The sequence below is a fragment of the Ochotona princeps genome, chromosome 3 (assembly GCF_030435755.1).
Source record: "Ochotona princeps isolate mOchPri1 chromosome 3, mOchPri1.hap1, whole genome shotgun sequence".
Lineage (NCBI taxonomy): Eukaryota > Metazoa > Chordata > Mammalia > Lagomorpha > Ochotonidae > Ochotona > Ochotona princeps.
In genome coordinates, this window is record NC_080834.1 from 68,490,364 (window position 1) to 68,515,345 (window position 24,982).

General features: G+C 40.4%; 1 protein-coding gene across 4 annotated transcripts in view; it reads right to left on the minus strand.

Moving 5' to 3' along the window:
• Positions 1-24,982, minus strand: part of SENP7 (SUMO specific peptidase 7) — a 188,668-nt gene that overhangs the window by 41,252 nt on the left and 122,434 nt on the right. For all 4 annotated transcript variants that reach the window (XM_058661815.1, XM_058661817.1, XM_058661813.1 and 1 more), the window contains 5 exons: positions 21,042-21,160; positions 12,963-13,147; positions 11,179-11,518; positions 9,929-10,086; positions 5,721-5,855 (listed from right to left, as the gene is read on the minus strand). In XM_058661815.1, coding sequence (XP_058517798.1) covers positions 5,721-5,855; positions 9,929-10,086; positions 11,179-11,518; positions 12,963-13,147; positions 21,042-21,160 — 937 coding nt within the window. The remainder of the gene's footprint in view (positions 1-5,720; positions 5,856-9,928; positions 10,087-11,178; positions 11,519-12,962; positions 13,148-21,041; positions 21,161-24,982) is intronic.

Sequence of the window (24,982 nt, forward strand, 5' to 3'; positions counted from 1 at the left end):
TATACTTTCACAGACACAAAATTACTCTTACAAAGAGAAAGTCAGCCACTAAAGCAAAGAATGAGAACCTAGTAGCTAAAATCTGCTTCTGGAGTTCAAATTTTGCCTTTATTATTGCTACCATTAATACAAACAATAAATTTATAAACTCACAGCTTTAGTAAGATCCTAAAAAAAAGGACAGATATCATCATCATTGATCAGAAATGTTATCTGGTTTAATTAGATTTATTTTCACATCACTATCATATATATCTACTACATATTGTCTTCTTCCAAATTCTGGCAATTTCACTATTCAACCTCATAAAATATATCTTAGTAAATACAAATAAGTAGTTATATAAAATGAACATAAGGAATATTTGCTTTCCATAGTTCATAAAGTCATTATTACTAAATTATAATTACTATTAGAAGTAATTTTATTTATGTACCCAGCCTCTTCTTTCCACACTGACATTTCTCTTTTCCTCTGTCAAATACATTCATCCCATCAAATTTTTCTATCTGGCGAGGATGTGATACTCATTTACACCTTTGAATGATGATTAGGGTATTCTTTTCTTCACGAAAACCCTATTCTCAAGAAAAAAATAAGCCATAAGCTAAGAAAGTAAGAAACTGTTTTCATGGCATTAAGGTAAACAAAATGTTCTGAAGTCATATATTATCCTATTAACCTTAAGAATAAACCTGGGGGGCAGAGGCACTATAGTCTAGCTGCTAAAGTCTTTGCTTTGAACTCGTGGGGATCCTATATGGATGCCAGTTCTAATCCCAGCTCCTCTGTGTTTCATCTAGCTCCTTATCTAGCTCCCATCTAGCTAGCATGCTAACCTAGGCTCTTCCCTCCTTTCCTCCAACACTGCCTGATGTCAGACACGTGGATAAATGCCAATTCGTGCTCCACCTCCCTGGACATGAGTCCCCTGTTCCTTGTATGTCCCCAAAGGCACCATCCCCCAGACCCCGTGCAAGTCTGGTAAGCACAAAGGCACCCGGGCAGTATGCTGCTGCAAAATGCAAAGGCCATGGGGAGAATCCAAGTACCTATGAAACTGTGTTACATAATACAATGTAATTAATGAATTAAAAATAATAAAAATAAAAATAATAATAAAAAAATGCAAAGGCCATTTCATAATCTATATACACACTCACACAAAAAACAAAGCAGATTTACCTATTTTGTAAATTGGTTTAGTTATATTAAATTCCTTATCCTTCGTTGGTCGTCCAACAATTACCAGTTGTTGGTCATTTCAGCTTTCCCATGGCTTTGCCATTGGGGATATTTGCTATATTGGGGACTGTAGATATTTGATAAATATTATAAAATAGATCTTAAAATTTTTTCAAATGTTTGTTGCAACATTTCTTATAATTAAAATTAAAAAAAAAACCTTAAATGTGTAATTATGGGAAAATCCTTTAGAAAATAAAAGTAGGTCCCAGCCCAATGGTGTAGTGGCTAAATCCTTGCTCTAAACTACCAGGTTCCCATACGGGTGCTGGTTCATATCCATCCAACTCCACTTCCGACCCAGCTCCCTGATTATGGCATGGGAAAGCAGTTGAGGATGGCCCACAGCCTTGGGACCCTGCACCCTCATGGAAGACCCAGGAGAAGCTCCTGGCTCCTGGCTTAAGATCAGCTCAGCTCCGGCCATTGTGGTCACTTTGAGAATGAACCATCAGCAAATACTGATGTGTGGTGGTCCATGCCAGACTGGGCCATAGCACCCATGAACACAGATGATATCCAGGCATTGGGGAAGTGGTGAAAGCCTGCTAAGTAGTCTGCAGCGGGGGGGGCTCTCTTGCTTGTCCCTGTTCTCATTGGTCAGACAGAACTGGAACCAGGTCAGACCATGCTGGGTAAGACTACAACTCCTGTTGGCCTGTATGTGAATTGAGTTGGGAGAGAGCCAAGCTAGGCTATCTGACTGGATTCACTGATGCATTATGACCCAGGGTAAGTATAGGTTGGTTAGGATTTACCACAGCATCGGCTGACAAGTGCTAGTAATGCAGAAAAATCCTGTCAAGTCCGACTGCATAAACACCTGAAGAGTGCAAAATCCAGGAATGGGAGTGGGTTGATGGGATGCAACTCCCACTGCAGAGAATGAGAACTAGTGCTAGACGAGGGCGCAGCTAGACAAGCTGTGTGCCAGCATGAGTCTGCGCTGGATAGTGGGGTCAGTTGAGTTGAGCTAGGCTCCAACATCCACTGATGTGCATGACAGCTTAATGGGATATGGACAGACTGGATCAGTCTGCTGTACATACTGGCAAGCACAGGAGTCAGGGCTGGGGGCAGTCCTGGTGGAAGTTATCAGAGTTGCTCTGACTAGGCTGCAGTTCCTACTGGTGTACGTGAGAGCTGAGTGTGTGTTTGGCTGGATTGGGCTGGGCCACAGCATCCACTGGCTGATGTAAGAGACGGGGCTGGAGACAGAACTGACCCAGCAACTGAAACTTCTAGTGTGCGCATAGGCTGATGCGGGTGATGGACAGAGCCAGACCTCGTCCTGCCAGGCACACACGACTCAAGTATGGGATCACCTCAGATGAGGTTTCTTTGGGGATTCCCCCAACTGAACCACTGGACTCAGAGCTCCAACCATGGGGAGAACTGCAGGAACTGTGGTCTGACCACGGAGTGCATGTGTCAGAACCTGGCCTCTTCCAATGGCTAAGATGATGCAGTGGATGGCATGCCCAGATGCACATGGAGGATATGGCAGTCCATTGGAGCCTGCAGACAACATGCTGTACCATAGCAGAGGAAGGAGGGCAGAACAAATGGAGAACTCTCCCAGACAAGCAGTGACAGCAAATATCTAGGTGAATGGAGACTTTAAGGTGTACTACATCAGCCAGTGGAACTTGGAAGGATTTCCTCATCCTTCAGTGACATCAACAGCATTTCGGAGCTATCAAAACCACCTAAGCATAACCCCCGAAGCAAGACCATATCAGGGTACCTGGGATGATATTGGGTGGCCGTTCCCCATCTCTAGATGCTGAGTTGGGAGAATGGGTGCAGCTTCTCTCCTGTGTTCCCCCAACCCTCTGTTTCCCCCAAATACAGAAAGAAGAAAAAAATGGAAACAATGATCTCACTTTCCCCTAATCCTTGACCCTTCCCTCTCTAACCAACTGTGTAAACATTAGCAAAAACAAAATTAAAAAGACTATGAAATGATACACACTACAGAATTCATACAGCTGCCTCTGGGTAAGCAAGATAGTACAAGTTCTTTCCATTGTTTAGTCATTTGTAGTATTGCTCTGCTTTGCTATATACCTATAACAAGTACACTTGATGTGTATACATCAACATATTACCTAACAAAAATCTTATTTGTACAATACTTGTGTTAGATTCTTCAGCTCTGGTTAGCAAATGACTGTCATCCATGGATATTTTGCAATGTAAAGAGTGCAGCAGAAATAACTAGTTAAGCACAAATTAATATTTTTTGCTATGGTAAAAATTTGAGGAAAAAATGAACATAATTCCTTAAATAAAAGAAACTATATAACCACTTTAAAGTTTGCCAAAATCAATAATATTTGTAAAAGTGTGGCCAGAGAACATTAATTTTAAGCCAATTTATTCTTCAGCTTTAAAAGGAAAGTAACTTTTCTAGATCACAAACTACAGTAATTTTTATTTCCCAGAATTGCTAAATTTGCACACAGTGTCTACTCTGCTGGGTAGGTATTTCCTTTTGCAAGGTCACCAAGTAAATATCTACCTAGCATGTACTGTGTTCCCCATGAAACTTTCCGTGATGACTCTACCTGTTTGTACAGGTTCCTATATGTACTTTTCTTATATGTATTTCCACAGTACATTATTCCATAATGTAAAATAAATATCTTTTTATATTCCCATCTCTTCCATTAGACTGCAGGTTTCTTAAAAGTGTCTTAACCATTTTTATATTCCTTGTATATTTCTAACAGTGAGTTAAGAAAACTGCTACAAAAATACCTTATAATCTCTTGCAGTCAATTCAATTCACATTTTTAAAAGTGCAAAGTTAAGTTTGAGTGACTTATGGAACGGGAAAAAAGAACAAAACCATGGCTGTTTACCAATAACCTTTAAAGGTTAATGAAGAGGTTCAGACAAGAAAATAAGTAACTATAAAAACAGAGTTAATCTTACAATCGATGTACAAATACAGTGCTGTTAAGCACATAGTAAAAGGACAAGCTATCTCTGAACAGTTAAGAGGGATCAAGGAGGTTTTCCTGGAAGAGGCAGTATTTCAAATAAGTCTTTTTTTTATTGTTTCACTTTATGACACAGTTTGAACCAATAATCAATGAGAGACAGTCTGCTTATGATCTACATCAAAGAACTGAAAAGCCTGATATGTTTTAATACCCTATGTTATTCTGTAATGGGTCGGGAGACCAGAGAAATCTTCCACCTTCTTAGAGCATATGAGGAAGATGTTAGGTAAAACTTATCAAATAAGTCTTTAAAAAAAACTAGTGAGAATTTTAACAGGAAAAAGTGGTAAGAAAATAAGAACTGATTAAAATCAAGTCTGGTTCTCATATGCAGTTTGTGAAGAGGAACATTCAAGAAAAAAAAGTGGAAAATTAGATTCGGATTAGGTTCTGAACATCCTTTCATGACAAATTTAGGAATTTGAAGAAACCAGTTTGCAAATGTTTGAATAGACAAAATGAAATTTCCTCTTAATGCTCAAAATCATTCCCTAAAATAACTACATTTTATTACTAAAACACAAACTTTACAGCCTCCAAAACACCAGTACCAAAAGTGCCTTTTTCCACACAAGGCTGTCATTACAGTAGTCAGATTAGAATTAGGATTTTGGATAAGGGAATTAAAGACAATTTTAACAAAAAGCAGTTTTAGGGATGGCGCAATGGCTCAACCAGTTAATCGTCAGCCTGCAAGCACTAACATCACACATGGGTGCCAGTTCATGTCCCGGTAGCTCCACTTCCCATCCAGCTCCCTGCTTAAGGCCTGGGAAAGCAGTCGAGGATGGCCCAAAGCCTTGGGACCTTGCACCTGTGTGGGAGACCTGGAAGAGGTTCCTGGCTCCTGGCTTCAGATCAGCTCAGCTCTAGCTGCTGAGGCCATGTGGGGAGTGAACTAGTAGATGGAAGAAATTTCTCTCTGTTTCTTTCCTTCTCTCTATAAATCTGACTTTCCAATAAAAATAAACAAATTTTTTTTAAGATCTATTCATTTTTATTACAGCCAGATATACAAAGAGGAGGAGAGACAGAGAGGAAGATCTTCCGTCCGATGTTTCACTCCCCAAGTGAGCCGCAACGGGCCGGTGCGCACCAATCCGAAGCCGGGAACCTGGAACCTCTTCCGGGTCTCCCACGCGGGTGCAGGGTCCCAATGCATTGGGCCGTCCTCAACTGCTTTCCCAGGCCACAAGCAGGGAGCTGGATGGGAAGTGGAGCTGCTGGGATTAGAACCGGCGCCCATATGGGATCCCGGGGCTTTCAAGGCAAGGACTTTAGCCGCTAGGCCACGCCGCCGGGCCCAACAAATTTTTTTAAAAAGCACTTTCAACATCCACAATGTCCTGTATAACATTACTTTTAATTCCATTTTAATTTGCACCAAAACCAGATTTTAAAAATCTGAAAATGCCATCTCCAAGATCCAAAATTATTCTAAAAATTAAAGAAAATATACTTACTGTAACACAACCTTTAGCAGCTCCTTTTATTTTACCAATATATATAGAAGTAAATAGAAAATCCAGTTGTAGAGCCATCTCATTACAGGAAATAGTTTCCATGACCGGATTGTATGGACATAATTCAGATGATGTCTAAAAAGGAATAAATTATAAAGTGCAGATAATACTATGGATTTTACAAATGTGGGAAATATTACTTCTACTGTTCAAAGCTCCAGAAATGTATCTTCCTTTATTTCTAAGCTGTGGTTTCATATTCAATATCCCTAAATAGCTATTATTCATTTTTAAGGCAAAAATAAATCTACATTCATGTAGAATTTTAGCTTAAAATGAGTTTTTTATGTCTTTCAATCTCCACTACCAACTTATGGCAGATTTTTTTCCTGTTCCTTCAAAAAAAATAGAAGCAAGTTCTTAACCACAACCTATGATTAGCTCATTGACATTTCAATTTTAGTTTATATACAAGACCGACTGCTATATACCTTAAAATGGCTATAAGGTACCATTCAGCTGTCTCGTGTCTATTTCATTTTAGTATTTAGCCATTTGTTGTGTTGAAGTATAATTTTGCTGATCTTGGCAGATTTTAGGGTAATCTAGACTGGCTTGTAACTCTAACAAGACATTTGTCAACAATTAATGTGCAGAACATTTTTTTTTTTTTTTGCGAGGGGGGTTGTACAGGGAAATCCCCAACACCATGGTGAGGAGTCACAACCATGTCAATTCCATAATGTTGCAAACAGCTGTTGATGTTATATTGGGACTCTTAATTGACTGGGATGATATTTTACCAGCTCTAACTTCGGACCAGAAATGGTCTCCCCAAGAAACTGTTCAACCCATCTGGACAACGGGTAGCTGGACTCTATGCTTGGTATCCGTTTGCAAGGAAAGAATCTTGATTAAATTTGAACTGTAATACTGTATCAAGGTGGAGGAATCCACCAGGGGGGGAGGGGCGTGAGGGGGGATTCCCAGGGCCTATGAAACTGTCACATAATGCAAAATAATTAATAATAATAATAATAATAGAAGCAACGTAACGCTTGCATTGGTTAATTGAGTTGCTCAAGGTCATGCAGTCACTAACACTCAAATCCAGGTATCTATTTTGACATCCAGGGTTATTCAAACTACAGAAAATTGTTTCCACTAACCAAGATAATGGTGTGGGTTTTTCAATTTTAGTAAGAGTGAAGGGATGTAAATGCCTAATAACTGTCTGTTACATTGGATCTAAATGCTGTATTACAGACTTCTTAAGCCAGGTAGAAACAGCTCAAAAATCATACCAGTTTCACAGAAACATCTATGTAACTCCTCTTTCAAACTGTAATAAACCAACAATATCAGTGGTAGCTAGCTGCCAACACTCTTCTGAACTTTATAATACTGCTTTCAGGTAATTTTTTCAACTTCTGCTTAGCCTCTCTGTATTTTTCTTTACTATCTAACACAAATGGCAATTAAAACAATAATATGCACATAAATATACTCACTCTCCTGCTATCTGTAGCAATTTCTAAAATCCTTATCTAAAACACATGCAGTACTCATTCTTTCTAATCTAACCTACAATACTATTTATCTGCTTAACATTAATTTCTTTATCATTCTCTTTTATTACCTACTATATAAAAAGATAATTAATTAAACCAGAGGTGGTTTCAATCAGCCAAGCAAATAAACATAATTTTTAGTGATAAAAAGGTGGTATAGAAAAAGATTCTTACAGGACATTATATTTTGTAAAGACTGCCTCCTAAAAATAACCAGTCCTTGTTTATCATAACTGCCTCTAAAACTGGACACAGCAGAGTACATGGAAACCTTATTTACCTTACATACCTTGGAGGGTCTCTGTAGTTTTTGCTTGTTTGTAATTACAAATTATGTAAATACTGTAAGAAATAATTTTCTTACCAAGAAAAAACCCTATCTAGGGGTCAGTATGATGGTTCCACTGGCTAATCCTCCACCTTGCAAACACCAGCATCCCATATGGGAGCCAATTCATGTCCTGACTGTTCCACTTCCCATCCAGTTCCTTGTTCGTGGCCTGGGAGGGCAGTGGAGGATGTCCCAAAGCCTGCATCCACACAGGAGCCCTGAGGGAGGCTCCTGGCTTCTGGTTTCAGATCAGCTTGGCCATTTGGGGAGTGAAACACTGGACGGAAGATATGTCTCTGTCTCTCCTTCTCTATATAAATCTGCCTTTCCAATAAAAATAAACAAATCTCTTAAAAAATAAACAACAACAACAAAAAAAACTATTTAAAAAGTTAAGGAAGGGCCCGTCACTGTAATCTAGTGGCTCAAGTCCTTGCCTTGCTTGTGCCAAGATCCTGAATAGGTGCCAGTTCCTATCCTAGCTGCTCCACTTCCCTTCCAGCTCCCTGCTTATAGTCTGGGAAAGCAGTGGATGGCCCAAAGCCTTGGGACCATCGTGAACCCACGTGGCAGATCCTGAGGAAGCTCTTGGCTCTTGGCTTTGGATTGGCTCAGCTCCAGCCATTGCGACCAACTGGGAAGTAAACCAGCAGATGGAAGATCTTTCTGTCTCTCCTTCTCTCTATAAATCTATCTTTCCAATAAAAATAATAAATAAATCTTAAAAAAAAAAAAGAAAAGTTAAGCAGGAGGTGAAGGTAGGAGAAGGGAGAGACACAGATAGAGAGATCTTCCACTCAAGGGTAAACTTCCTAAACTGTCATAATGGACAGGGCTGCGTTAACCCAAGACCCAAGGCCAGGAACCTAGAACACCACCCAGGTCTCCCATATGGGTAGCAGGGAACCAATCAAGTTTAGGCTATCCTCTGCTGCTCTCCCAGGCACACCTGCAGGAAGCTAGGTCAGAGATGGAACAAGTTCTCAAAACAACACTCTAATCTGCGATGCTGGTAATACCAGTGGTGGCTTAACCCACTGCACTACAACACAGTCCTGAGAAATTCTTTCCTGTAATCATTTCATACTACTACGTCAGTTTATATGATATCAAGGCAACTAAACCTAGCCAACAAGTTTAAAATCATTATCAATAATGCTTTTAATTATAAGTACACTTAAGTGATCAAGTGAGCTAATAACCCAAAACAATAAGAATGGTTACATTTAGTGAAAATTCAGAAAATAGCTTTTAGGGTGGTCTCTGTGTGAAATATCAACCATGAAACAATAAACAGGCCATCAAACTGTTTTCATAAATCTGACCAAACTCTTCATACACTTTGCAAAATAACAGTCTATCATGGATCAAAAACAAACCAACAGAAACTTCTCATAATTTTACTACTGGTCATTTATAATCATTTGCAAAAGTAGTACATTATATGCTAATAATACAACAGTAGTGACAATAAGTAAATCAAACCTTACTCTTTAAAGAACTGTGTTAAAAATGTGATTGGCTAATATTAAACTTAACACTCTTTCATTTATTGCTTTCAGGAAAACAGGAAGAGATGAAGGACTTACCAGCTTAAATTAGTTTTCAACAACATTATAAATGTATTAATACAAAGGTAAATTTTAAAAGTTCATGGACTACAGAATTGAAAAGATATTTATTTTGAGGCAAAACAATTTTGAAATCCACATAATTCTTTCATAATACAGTTTTTTTGTTAATGGCCTTTATGGATTATTTCATTTAATATTCAAAATAATCTTGTAAGGGATGTGTTATTATGAGAAAACTCAGACCTAAGGAAGTCAAAATGACTTGCCCAAATGATATTCAGAATTTGAACACAGTTTCAGGTCTGTGTATCTCCAAAAATGATGATGTTTCTCCCATGTCCTACTGTCTTGATATACAGAAGAAAAAGGAATAATTGTATGCATGGTATTCACCAACAGAAGAAAAATTAAGTACTAAAATTGTGTTTGATTATATAAAACATTTTGGCAGAACACTTACTTGTCCACTGAGAATCATTAGGGGAACAAAGAGGTATAAGTCATAAAATATTTAAACTGACAAAATATAAATGACTAGGAAACATGACATAAGATTTTGACTTCAAAATAAAGACAACTACATGTTTCACTGCAAGTATCAAGAAACTTGCCTCAAAATTCACTCTAAGAACATATGTAATTTGTATTACAATATTCTACTTAATTAAACAAGTAACAAGACATTTAAAAATAACACTTTTACTATAAATACAGAAGGCAGAAACTAATTACCTGTACTGTTTCACATGTGACCAATGGTAGTTCTGATAATGTAGATTCAGAAGCCCTTTTACTTTCATTAGTGATTCCATGCTCTTGACTAGGTTGCAATTTAAGAACTGCAGAACTCCTGTGTTCAGTGGGTCCTTCTTCATCACTGGAAACAACAACTGAACAGGAAAAAATGCACTTTAAATATGTCACAACCATCACATACCAAAAGGGAGAAATCTCCAATTAATTAAAGTATCTTAACACTCCAGGTAAATGTAATAGTTTAAATGTATTCAGCTTAAAAAACAACTTACGATTCCATACCCGATTCATTTTGACTCTAGTATGCTTCCATATCAGTGCTATTTTTCAGAAGTTAACTAAAACTGTATATTCATAAGGATATGGACTCTTAAAATGGTTAGTTAATGAGATCTTAGGAACAAGTTCTTACAGTATCTTGTACCATCACCCTGAATTCTTCTTTTAACACTGACTTCTTAATTAGAAAAGTCAGAGTTAGAGAAAGGGAGAGAGATCTTGCCTTTCCTGTTCACTCCCCAGCTGGTCACACTAGCCGGGTTTGGGCGTGGCAGAAGCCAAGAACCAGAGGTTTCTCTTCTGTGGGTAATAGAGACCGCCAACAGTCATCTTTTGCTGCTTTTCCAAAGCCATTAACAGGGAGCTGAAATGGAAGGGGAGCTGCCAACAACTCAGATAATGACTTCACCATAAATTTTTTCTTAAAAGCCTATTCTACTAGTTGCTCCTGGAGGAAGCAAATGGATGGCAAAGGAGGAAAACGTGGGAGGGTATTCACTATATTTCCTTTAGCATCTTTAAATTTCTTGCATCATATGACCACAACAGCTATCCCATTAAAACCAAAAATTATTAAGGACTAATTGGTACTGAAACTCTCAATATTTCACCTTCACCGACTTAATAACAGTAGTTATGCTATTTGGATAATCCTTTCAAAAACTGCTGGATTAAGCTAAAAATAACTTTTCAGATTAATAATAGTAATTTACTTCCAAATAATTATGTTAATATATTAAGTAATATATTAATAATCTGCTTCCAAATATTTATTCCTTTACCTGCATTGATATTGCAACAGTCAACAAAGAAATTTCCAAAAATCCAAAATTTTTTCCAAAATTTAATATTTTACACAGTAATGTCATAACCACTTTTTGCTCTAGCAAATTTTGTTAAAGGAAAAAAAAGCTAAAAACATCAGTTTCTATAATCTTGTTACTTACTTGGTTCAGCTGAATTCAATGACTGGTTCCCATCATTGTGATCACTTGGAGTAGAATTTTCTATTGTATTTAACTCATTCTCAGCCTTCTCAATGAGCGAAGAAATCCCCACACAATCACTGGAAACAGAATTCTCAGAAGGTTCAGAGGTTGAACTGGCAGAAGCAGGTAGGGGAACATCACTCAAAGACAATTCCTGACCATTCAGTGCAGAAAGTTTAGCAAAATCATTTTCTGTAGGTTCAGGTGTAATATCTTCAAGCAGTTTTTGGTCCTGATGATGGCTTTCATTTGACGCGCCCAACTCTGTGGATACTGTTGAGTCATTTTCATGTTCTTTCTGAACATAGATAAATGCATACAAAATTTAGAATTTCCAAATTTGGCTTGCTTAAAAGACATTTTTGAGGTCTAAATTCTTAACAAATAATATAAAAGAAAAAATATCTCATTTCTGTAACTAAATGGATAAAGGAAAAATACATGTTTATCATACATTGTGTTTTTCAGCATATCTGATGCCTAAACAACTTTCTAAAATGTGATATGCTCCCCATTACAAGTGATTCAGATGGTCTCCCATGACCTCTGTCAACTCTAAAATTAAACATTTTCAACATTTTTATCTTGCAAAAGTAATAAAGCTATGTAACCAATTACTCTAGTAACTAGGAAAACGTTTCAAACTTTATATCATAACAATATTTTTTAAAGATTTATTTATTCTATTACAAAGTCAGATATACAGAGGGGAGGAGAGACAGAGAGGAAGATCTTCCGTCTGATGATTCACTCCCCAAGTGAGCCACAAAGGCCGGTACTGCACCAATCCGGAGCCAGGAACCTGGAACTTCTTCCGGGTCTCCCATGCGGGTGCAGGGTCCCAATGCATTGGGCCGTCCTCGACTGCTTTCCCAGGCCACAAGCAGGGAGCTGGATGGGAAGTGGAGCTGCCGGAATTAGAACCAATGCCCATATGGGATCCTGGTGCGTTCAAGGCGAGGACTTTAGCAGCTAAGCCATGGTGCCGGGGCCCAAATCATAACAATATTAACAAGCCAACATTGTAGCATAATAGGTTAAGCCACTGCCTGGAACACCAGCATACCATATGGGTGGTAGTCTGAGTCCTGAATGTTCTATTTATGATCCAGCTCCCTTCTAATGCACCTGGGAAAGCAGTGGAAGATGGTACAAATCCTTAGGCCTCTATGGCATCCCTTGTGGGCACCAGTTCAAGTCCTGTCTGCTCCACTTACAATCTAGCTCCCTAATAATGTGCCTAAAAAAAACAGCAGAAGATGGCTTGAGTCCTTGGGTCCCCACATTCTTATGGAAGACCCAGAAGAAGCTCCAGGCTCCTGGCTTTAGACCAACCCAGCTGAAGCCATTGTGTCCATTAGGGAGAGAACCAATAGATAGAAGATCAATCTCACTGTCTCTCTGTGTGTCTGTCCAAAAAGAAAAACAAACAAACAAAAAACAGAAGCTGAACTGCATAAATAGTATTTGGTCAAGGGGAAAAAGAAAATTCTAAAATAAGTACATCAAATTATTCAGGAAAGATTATTATCAAAGAAGGGACAACTTTTACTCATAACATTTGAAATTTGTTATCTTGAGAGAAACTAGATTCAAGCAGGTTTTAAATGCAAAGCTAAGAGAAAAACAATAAAGATATCTAATAAAAACTAAAAGATAAGAGAATACTATCTGTCCAGAGTCAACACATTCTTATCATAGCACAAAATTATTTCCTATGGCAACTAAATACTTGTACTTACTGAGTGCTCTGCTGACTTAGCTGAACAAGTAGAAGAATTTTGAGAATCAGAAAGATGACCTCTAAGTCTTTTCTTTCTCTTCCTGGAAATCACAGTGGGTTCCATTTTTGAATCAGAATATATAACATCCTTGTTTCTGCTTCCCTCTTCAAGACTATCACAGCCTCTACAGGTACTGTTAAAGTCTTAAAAAACAAGAGGTATAAATATGGCCAAAAGTACAAGAAGACTCCCTTTTAGATGTACACAAAGAAACATTGTCAAATTGCTATTATACATCCAAAGTTCATTAAAACAGAAGTCTGCTATTAAATTTTCATGCTGATACTGGATAAACATATAGAAATATCCTGCATTAATGCATACATACACAAGCAAATGTTCATGATACAATATATATATGATGGAAATTGATAGAGAGAATGATTTTCAAGAGAAACCAAAGGAAAGCAACCAAACCAAGTTGCCATGAATGGATTTGACTCTAAGCCAAAACAAACAGAAAGCTTAACAAAATCTGAAAAATTCATGTCTCAAAAGTCTTGATGATTTGTTCTGATTGTATAAGTCAGTTATTTCTTAAAATGCTTCTCTCTCTCTCTCTCTCTCTCTCTCTCTCTCTCTCTCTCATGCACACACACTTAAGATAGAAAGACACTATAATTGTGAAGAGAAGAGTGTTGATTGTTCCTTCTTTAAGAGTAGTCAAAGCAGTCTCTGGTAGTTTATCATGACACAAAATCATTTATAGCACTGTCAATTTGGCTTCAGCCATCACCTGATATGACAGCATCCCGCATGTGAGCACCAGTTCAATTCCTGCCCAGCAGTCTTTCAATTCAGCTCCCTGGTAAGGTACCCAAGAAAGCAGTGGATAATAGCCAAAGTACTTGGGTCTCTTGTTAACCAAATGGGAATTCCAGGGGCCAAGCCCTGGAAAGGCCCAGCCAGGCAATTATGCTCCTTTGGGGTGTGAACCAGTAGTTACAAATGATTCATTTCCTCTGTCTTTTTCTCTCTCTCACTCTCATTCTGTCTTTCAAACAAATAAAAATAACCTGCCAAAAAATAGTCAAATACAGTCAGTCTCTAAACACAAATAGTACAGCAGAAATATTGATAAAAGTGAGTTTCAGGGTTAAGATGCCACTTGGGGGATGGCATGGTAGCCTAGTGACTAAAGTCTTTACCCTGCATGCAATGGGATCCCATATAGGCACAGGCATGTGTCCCAGCTGCTCACTTCCCATTCAGTTCCCTGCTAGTGGCCTGGAGAAGCAGTCAAGCATAGCAAAAAGTCTTGAGACTCTGCATGCGTGTGGGAGATGCAGAGAAGCTCCCTGCATATTACACAGGTAAACTTAATATAGTTCAAAAATAAAGGAACGGCCTGAGTCCTGGAGGGGTTGGGAAGCAGCTTGGGCCGCCCAGTCTGGGTCATTTGGCTTGCTTGCATGGTAGAAGACAGGCCCCTGAGCCACAGAGGGCACAGGGAGCAGTCCAAGTTGGGCTTCCCAACAGCATGCTCAAGGGTACTTTGATATGTTCGCTTGCAGATGGCCCAGAGGATGGTACAAGCATGGTGTGTGGGACCTGGGGGCTCACATCCAGGTGAAGAATGATTTCTGAGGGACTTCCATCAACAAGGCCACTGTACTTGCAGCTAGGCAGAAGGACTGAGACCAGAGGCTTGAAGAGAAGAAGCTAAACGACCTTTATGGGTCAGACCAATGCACCAGCCCATGTGGAACACCTGAGCTGGGCTAGTTAACATCAACCACCACTGACTACCACTCACTACTGTACAATAAAGCTAGGTGTGTGGGTCTACCTGGCAGGGCTAGATCACAATACCTACCAGTGACAGTTGGAACAGAGCATGAATAATGTTAAGCTGGGCCATGATTCTAAAAATCATGCAAGAGAACCAGGACTGGGGGCAGATTATGTGGGGGCTACATGAGCCCACCCATGTGAAACTGCAATTTCCACTGATTTGCTTAAGAGCTGGGGTGGGTGACAGGCCAAGCCAGGCATGACCATGGAACTCTCATGGGTTACTGGAATTGGGTACAGGCCAGTGTCAGAATACACCCAATGGGGTATCTGGGACAGCAGAGATTAATGGGATCCTGTTGAAAAGACGCTCCAGAGAAGAGGAGTCAGAGTGCCTCTCACCTATAGTGCACTCTTGCCTCCAGTGAGTCCTTTGATGTGTTTTCGTGCTTCCCTGCTACATGGCGAACACCCATGCTTAGTTAGCCAATTATCCTAGATCAAAGTAGTGTTCCTTATCAATATCTCACACCAATGGTGCTTTGATGCTGGTGCCTCAGTAGCTCTCCTGGAACACCCTGCTTACACACGTGACACAACTTGTATATCAAACCTGGTAATTGTAACCGATGTCTGAGCTGAACTATGTGTGAACTATGTGTGAACTGCAACCCTGGAAACAAACTTTTTCAGTTGTCTAAGAGAACACTATCCCCCCCTCCCATTTTCAGTTGCATCTCCTCCCCAGAAACCCGCAAGGTAAACTTGCAGGCTAGGCTGATCCAGCTGCAATACCCGCAGACACACCCAAGAACACAGTGTGTGGAGGGCAGGGCCACAACATCCACCATTTCAAACAGGTTGGGACGCAAGGGCAAGACTATGCTCGGTAAGGGCCTAGTACCCACTGGCACTTGTGAGATCTGGGTCTGAGAGTGGGCATGGTGGGGAAACTTGGGGAATTCCCCTGCTGGGACAGAGCTCCTGTTGGTGAACATGTGATTCAGGCCTGGGTGCTGATCAGGCTGGTCAAGGTAGCTCCACCTAGCAGCAAGTTTAGGGGTTGATTCTGGAGGGAAGACACCAGACAGGTCCAGGCCAAACCTTAGTACACTCACATGTGCAGGAGCCACACAGGAGTACGGGTCATGCTGGGTTAGGCTATCACACATACGAGTTTGTATGAGCCAGGGATGGGAGCATAATGGGCAGGGCTGGGCTACAACACCCACCAGTGAGAGTTGAGACTGGGTACGGCATGACAGGCCAGGCTGCAGCATCCGATGGCAAAGACCAAGTTGGGCAATGAATTATGCCTAGCTGCGTCAGAGCAGCCACTAGCACGTGCAAGACGTGTTTGAGAACAAGCCTGGTTGCAGAGCAAAGGGGATGCCCCAAATGCATTGTGATTGCTACTGGTGAACGTGAGATTCTGACTGGGCATGGCACACTGGGCTGGACATGGCTGCAGTATCTCTTGACATAGGTGTGGACTGGGCCTGTAGTATGCCAGGCTGATCTCTAGTGCTCACTGGTGCTCGAGAAAGCCAAGATGGGTACGGGATGGGCTGGACTGGGTCTCAGCACCCGCTGAACTATGTGAGAGCTGTATCTGGACATAAACCAGGTGTGGCTGGGCTGTAGCACTCAACAGCAAGAACCAGAATGGCTGTGAGCCAGATGGGCAAGACCACTGTTCATACTAGACAGAAGGTGGACTAAGTCAGTCTACGCCAAAAAACTACCAGTTTGGGGTGAACTGCCACTGTGAGGAGACCTGCTAGAGTAGAATGGGGAACTTCTTTGTCAGGATCCAGTCCCTGCAGGTGAACACCAAGAACCAAGGCAAAGAGCAGCCTGGACAACATCAGGTTAAAGTACTAGCTGGCATCAGTGTGGGTCAGGTCTAGGGGATGGTCAGGCTAAGCTAGTTCATAACACACACTGGCAGATCTGAGAACCAGGATGGGATATTGTACAGGCCAGGTCAGTCCAAAACACCAGTCAGTTCACATTAGGGCCAGGACTAGGGGCTGGCTGGGCTGGGCTATACTCTGTAGCATCCACCAGCATGAATTGGAACTGGGAACAGACCAGGCTGGGCTAGACTACAGCATACACCAGCAAATGCTGAGGTGAGTTAGGCTATGCCAGACTAGACCACAGCACCCATCAGTACACATGAGATCCAGGGGGAGAGGTGTGAGCATGGCAGGAGAGCAATGCAGGCTTCCCTCTGGCCACTGCTCCCACTTGGCTGACCAGGCCTGGCAGAGCTATAGCAACTGTTGAACTATGAACTGTGTTAGGGAGAGAGCAAGTCATAACTAACCATCTATAGCCACTAGTGCATGCTGGGCAGAGTTAAGTGCAATCTGGTTGGGCTTTACCACAGCTAGGAATGTGGGCAAATCCTGTCAAGTCTGACTGCATAAACACCTGAAGAGTGCAAAATCCAGGAATGGGAGTGGGTTGATGGGATGCAACTCCCACTGCAGAGAATGAGAACTAGTGCTAGACAAGGGCGCAGCTAGACAAGCTGTGTGCCAGCATGAGTCTGCGCTGGATAGTGGGGTCAGTTGAGTTGAGCTAGGCTCCAACATCCACTGATGTGCATGACAGCTTAATGGGATATGGACAGACTGGATCAGTCTGCTGTACATACTGGCAAGCACAGGAGTCAGGGCTGGGGGCAGTCCTGGTGGAAGTTATCAGAGTTGCTCTGACTAGGCTGCAGTTCCTACTGGTGTACGTGAGAGCTGAGTGTGTGTTTGGCTGGATTGGGCTGGGCCACAGCATCCACTGGCTGATGTAAGAGACAGGGCTGGAGACAGAACTGACCCAGCAACTGAAACTTCTAGTGTGCGCATAGGCTGATGCGGGTAAGTCAAGTATAGGATCACCTCAGATGCAGTTTCTTTGGGGATTCCCCCAACTGAACCACTGGACTCAGAGCTCCAACCATGGGGAGAACTGCAGGAACTGTGGTCTGACCACGGAGTGCATGTGTCAGAACCTGGCCTCTTCCAATGGCTAATATGGTGCGGCGGATGGCATGCCCAGATGCACACGGAGGATATGGCAGTCCATTGGAGCCTGCAGAGAACATGTTGTACCACAGCAGAGGAAGGAGGACAGAACAAATGGAGAACTCTCCCAGACAAGCAGTGACAGCAAATATCTAGGTGAATGGAGACTTTCCATCAGCCAATGGAACTTGGAAGGATTTTATCATCCTTCAGTCGGTGAGATCGACATAATTTCAGAACTATTGAAACCACCTAAGCAGAACCCTTGGGGATGCTCCATACTGGCAACCCTTATATGATATTAGGTGGCCATTCCCCATCCCATGTACTGAGGTAATTGTGAGGATAGGTACAACTTTTCCCCTTCTCTCTCTCCCCTCCCCAGATACAGGAAAAAGTAAAAGAAAATTCGGAAAAAAATGGTCTCACCAACTTTCCTCTAATCCTCCATCCTTCCCATACTGATCAACTATGTAAGCACCATCAAAAAAAAGATTTTTAAAGGGAACAAAAAAAAAAAAAAAAGAAAGAAAGAAAGGTACAGTTAGGGTGGCCTTGTGGAATAAACAAAAAGCTTGGGACCTTGGCAACCCACAAAGGTACAGGTCCATTTTCAGTTGTTCCACTTCCAATTCAGCTACCTGCTAATGGCCAAGGTAAAGCAATGAACACAGCCCAAGCGTTTGGGCCCCTGCCACCCACATGATAAACCAGATGAGGCTCCTGATTCTGGACTTCAGTCTGGCTGAGAGCTGAATCGTGTGGCCACCTGAGAAGTGAACTAGCAAATGGAAGATCTCTCTAACTCTGACTTTCAAATAAATTGATACTTCTTAAAAAAAAAAAAAGGAATGGTACACCTGAGATTTAATTCAGAATTCTCATTTATGTATGAATTTATGTTAAGCAATCAGTGTTAGACAATTATCTATATATTAGAGAACCAACATTAAGTTTAAATAAAGGTTCAATAAATGTTTCTTAAATATGCTTTTTCTACCATGAGTACCTTCCAGGATACTAAAAAACTTTTATCATACAGTTTTCCCTGATGAATGTCTAACATTCCACTGTGACACCTAGACAAAATAATTACTCCCTTCATATGTGTGACTGCCACATCCATAGATTAAACCAACCACAAGTTGAAAATATAGTTAAGAACTATGATGGTTGAAAGAGTAGTGAAAACAAAGACTTTTTCCTTGTCATTATTCTCTAAACAGTATAACATAACAACTATTTTCATAAATAATACAATAGCTATTCATATAGCATTCAAACTGTATAAGGTAGTATAAATAATCTAAGGATTATTTAAAGCATTTCAGGAAATGTATATAATAGATGTTAAAACACTATATTAATTTATTAAGAGCATCATAGGATTTGGAATTTACTGGGGTTCTGGAACTAACCTTCCACAAATACTAAGGGAAAACTATACATAAGGCACAAATGTGAAGTCTTTTTTTATTAAATAACCTACTCTACCTAGAAAACATGAGAGTGCTCAAGATTTTCTTGATAGTGTCTGAGCTCAGCCTGGTGATACAGATGATTAAATTTTTATTTGAAAGATTATGATTTCAGGAAAAGTATCACTGATAAGAAAATAAAATTCTTGGGGCCTGCACAGTGGAGCAGCATACTAATCCTCTACCTTGTGACATCAGATCCAAAGGGGACCAGCACATGTTCCGGCTACTTCTGTTCCCATTCAGCTTCCAGCTTTTAGCCTGGGAAAGCTGCCCCTTACCCACGTGGGAAACCTGAAAGAGACTCCTGGCTCTTTGTCTTCAGATCAGATCACCTCAGCTCTGGCTATTGCAACCACGTGGGGAATGAACCAGCAGATGGAAGATCCTCTCTATTTCTCCTTCTCTTTCTGTAACTCTGCCTTTCAAATAAAAATAAATCAATCCTAAAAGAAAAATCCTTTCATTGTGTGATGACAATGACTAACTGAATGTTTATCTGTATAAACTCTAGGTGTGTTTGCAAAGACCTCCCTCGTAAGTTTCAGCTGGTTTCATGCAAATGAAAGCTAGTATTTTCCCTTTTTTTAAACCCTTATTTTCTATTTTTTATGATACACTTCCATAGATTTAGGGATTTCCCCCTTCCACCTCCTGTTTTAAATTTTTCTTTTCTAATAAAAAGACTACCAAGCCATTTAAGTAACTGTGTTACTAATGATGTACAATCATTTTTACATTGTGCTATTAATGGATCTTTGTTGCTTGTGAATAACTTAGAAGATCACTCAGAAATGAAATCTATCAATTCATTTAAAGCTGTCAATAATTCAAGGAACTAGTCACCACATTCTTATTCCATCAATCTAACTCGAATTTGATACCTTTTACCTGTTGTTTTTACCCCTGCCAGCCTCTAATACCACCATTCCCAATAATCCAGTATATATTTTAAAATGAAATAGAAGGACTCCAAGTCTTCAAGCATACAATTATGTCAAAGAAGGAAAAATGATCCTGATGATTTGATCAATATACATTGTACACATGTATTAAAATGTCACACGATAGCCTGAAGACATGTATAATTATTGTTAAGAAAACTTTTAAATAATGCAAGACTCCTAAAGATGTTAGTTTCACAAATGACTAATGTAGCAAAAAAAAAAACTAATACAAATTTTAGTAAAATGTTTTCAAATCTTGGAAGACAGAAAGAAGAGAAGCTATCAGACCATTAACCCTTCATGTAAAGAGGCCTGACATGAATTTTCAAAAGTCTGGAATGTATTTACCTTCATATTTGCTAATAGTGGCTTGTTATGGTATCCTCCTAGAGTTGAGAGAAATCCTAATGAATACAGAATGTAGTTTATGGTAGGAGAGTAAATAGCAGGAAGCTTATATTAAAATTTAATTAGCAATATTATCAATACTCATAAAGCACTTTAAATAGTGAAATTGAAATTTTTGCCTTATAACTATTTCCAGCCTCCCTCCCCAAATCCAAAAAAAATGACACTCAAAACTAACTTTGTTACTAGCAAAAAAAAATGCAAGAGATGTATATACAGAAGGGAAAACTATACATAAGGGTACATTCAGAATATTTAGAATATAAACAACCTTCCACAAGTTTAGCAATTTTCTTTGTGTTCAGTAATTTTCTTTGTGTTAATAATCTCATCACTTAGTGGTGTCCTAACAATGAAAGGTGGAAAAATTATCCCTTAAAAACTACTGCAAGCTCCAAAAGCAAAAATTCAAATTCCAACAACTTTCTAAGGTTCACAAACCTTTAAGTTGAGTATCAGACATTATTACAGAAACGCCATCTTCATCTCTCCACTTTTCTTTAGTATGCACAGACTGTTTTGCAGAAATTTTATCTACTGTCTTACATGGTTGCAAACCCCTGCAAAACAGAATTGAATTATATTCAATTCTAATAAAGCGTAAGTGAATTTTGAAGTCAGGGCATACATTCAAAATTAAAATCCAAGGAAGCAAATACACTCCAACATGACAAACCATACAATATGCACAGAAAAAAATACTGAAGTCAAGAGATCATTAACTTCTTGTCTAAGCTTTTTTTATTTTTATTTTTAATTTTTATTGGAAAGTCAGGGAGTTGGATGGGACGTGGGACCACCAGGATTAGAACCAGCATCCATATTGGATCCATCTATGTTGCTTTTTTTTTTTTAAGATTCATTTAATTTTATTGTAAAGTCAGATATATAAAGAAAGGAGAGAAGCAAAGAGGAAGATCTTCCATCCATTGATTTACTCCCCAAGTGGCCGCAACAGCCGTAGCTACGCCAATCTGAAGCCAGGAATCCAGAGCCTTTTCCGGGTGTCCCACAATGGTGCAGAGTCCCAAGGCTTTGGGTCATCCTAAACTGCTTCTACCGGTCACTAGCAGGGAGTGGATAGGAAGCGGGGCCGCCAGGATTATAACAGGACCCTTATGTGATCCCAGTGTGTGCGAGATGAGGACTTTAGCCGCTAATCTAGCGTACCAGGCCCCCATCTTTGCTCTTTTAATTTCCCATTTATCTTTGGGGTGGACGAACCAAATGAGGAAGTGCCTAATTTTACACAAGTATTAAATTAGTCAAAGAAATTAAAAATGACAAGTATACAAGCATACTGATAATCAAACGTATGTGCAAACAATTATAAGCAAAACTTGATTGTTACTATATTTAAAGCTTGACCCAAGTCACAAAAGATAAACATAAATTGAAGTTTGGATTGTGGTTACAAATTTTACCTATAAAAGTGATAATATTAAAGTGCTAATTAAAGATTTAAAATAGAAGATTGAGAGAAAAAACTTCAGAATAATAAGCACAACATCACTGCTCATTTTAAAAATTCAGAAATATGCTGGATCAGTTCATGTCATCCACTGGCGGGTCCGGTCACCAGAACGGAGTGTGGGATGGGCCGGGTTTGGTTGTGACAAAACCAGCACACATTATGGAACGCCAGGGCGTGGTTGCCTGTACTGGATATGAATGCGGCACCCATCCAGCACACGTGAGATCCAGGAAGGAAGGGGCAGAGCTGGCGGGGGGATTGAGGGGCTGGTCCCCTCGCTGGACGGCTGCTCCCACTGGAGAGCGTGGGCTGGGATAGAGACAGACCTGACTAAGCAAGGCTGCAACACCTGTGCGCTGCATGTGGACTAGATTAGGGCCGCAGCATCAGCTGGCAGAAGCTGGCACTGGGGACTAATTCTGTCGAGTCAAATCACAGGACCACCTAAAGAGTGCATAAACCGGGACAGAGAGACCTGGGAGGGAAAGGTGGGTTCCCCCCTCTTGGGTCGCTACTCCCGTGGGAGGGCATGAAAACTAGGACGGGGGCTGGGATGGCTAGATAGAGAGGCACTCAACCACATATGTTAGGGCTGGATGGTTGAGTTGGTTAGATAGAACTAGGCTTTGGTACCCATTGACAAGTACCAGAGCCAAATGGGATGGGGGACAGACTGGACTAGTCTGCTACACATACTGGCAAACCAGAGTAGGGGGAGGGCTTGGTGGGGGTTATTGTGGGTCGCCCCGACTGGGCTGCAGCTCCCACTGGTTGATGTAAGGGTCGAACCAGACTGGACTGCAACACCCATTGGTTCCAGTGCAACTCGGGACTGAAAACAGAACCAACCCAGCAATTGCAACCACCAGCTGATTGGGGTGATGGACTGTGCCGGGCCCTGTGCTTGCTAGAATATACAAGAAACTAATCTGGGAATACCTCAAAGTATCTTGGGAGATCTCCCCAATCGAACTGCTGGACTCAGAACTCTAACCAAGAAAAGACAGAAGACAGAACAGGACAATCATTCATCTCAGCTATATGTTGGCAGCGAAATATGGGGCAAACGGAGACTTCATGATGGACCATATCAATCAGTGGATGACCTCATCGAGCGAAACTGGCAGCGATTCATAACTGGAGAACTATTAACACCACTTGAGCACATATCTCAGAGCATGCCCCACATCCGGGACTTGGGGTGGGCGGGAAACCGGGTGGGGCTTCTCCCTCAATATCCCCTTTTACCTCAGATACATGATGGAAACAATATTGACATAATAGCATTACCCACTTCCCTACCCCCCTGAACCTTTTTTTTTTCTTCTTCTTTTCTTTTTTTTTCTTTCTTCTTTTTCCTTTAAGTGTAATTAACTATGTAAAGATTGTCAACAATACAATAAAATAGATAAAAAAAAAATAAAAATTCAGAAATATGGAGCCAACATGCCAGCCTATCAAGCTAATCCTCCACATGCTACGCCACCTTTCCATATGAGATACTTCCCTTGAAACAAACAAACAAAAACAAACTATGTAATAGTGCTTGATTTTCTAACACAATACACACTGAAAAAAATTTTTTCAGCTCTAATCTACTCTATGACTTCTATGGTTACAGAATAAAGGTAATACAATACAGAATGTTTTAAAATCAGTACTTGGCCAAAGATTTATTCATTTTTATTTGAAAGGCAAATATAAAGAGAGAGAGAGACAGAAAGATCTTCCATTCACTGGTTCACTCCCCAGATGGCCACAGTTGCCAGAGCTGAGCCAATCCGGAGCCAGGGACTAGGAGCTTCTTCCGGTCTCCTAAGCGGGTAGAGTCCCAAGGTCTTGGGCCATCCTCTGATGCACCCATATGGGATCCCAGTGCTTGCAAGGTAGAGGATTAGCCAGCTGAGCCATCACCCAGTTCCTGAGAACCATGTTATTTTACAATGTGTTAAGTCACAGCCTATGACACTGGCATCCCATGTGAATGCCACAAAGGAGTCCAGGATGGAATTTTAGGCTCCTGGCTTCACTTTGGCCCATATCTGACTGTTGCAATCATTTGAGGAATGAACCAGTTGATGAAGGATCTCCTTTATCTCCCTACCGTCCTGTTTCTCTCTTTCTGCAACTCACCTTTCAAATAAACAAAATTTTTGAAAAGAAATCAAAGTTCAGTATAATTAATTATTCACTTTTAAAAGGCAATACAACTGAAGGTACATTGACAATTAAGCCAAACACAATATAATCTCCTTCAAAATATTACATTTTTTTAAATAGAAACTGACATGCTCTTAGGGCCAGCACAGTGGGTTGTCAGGCCAATCCTCCACCTGCAATACTAGCATCAAATATGAGCACTGGTTTGAGTCCTGGCTGCTCTAATTCCAATCAAACTCCTTACTTATGGCCTAAGAGAGCAGTGGAGGTTGGCTCAGGTCCTTGGCCCCCTAAACCAAAATGGGACACCAAGAAGAAGCTCTTGGCTCGTATATTCAAATAACCTCAGCTCTCGCCATTATGTGAATTTGTGGAGCTAACCATTAGATGGAAGATCTCTAAGATTAATAAAAGATCCTGTTACCAGACCCTCAACTAACTTCATCATCTGGCTATCTAGTAGTGAATTTCATTAAGTCACATCCTTAGAAGTACAATTTCCCTTTTGCACTCTTTAAAAATCCAAGACCACCTTCACTAAGCAGGACAGTAGTTCTTGAAGCCCCAGTGTGTTACCCTCCTCATCTGGTGGTAGATTAAATTGTCTCTTTGCTTCATCCTCAAATCTGTCCTCATTATTTTAACTCAGAACCATTTACAAGAGACAAACTTTCAGTGACACTACAATACTACAAACCAGTGCATAAAAAAGTAGACTGGGCCCAGCGCTATGACCCAGTGGCTAAAT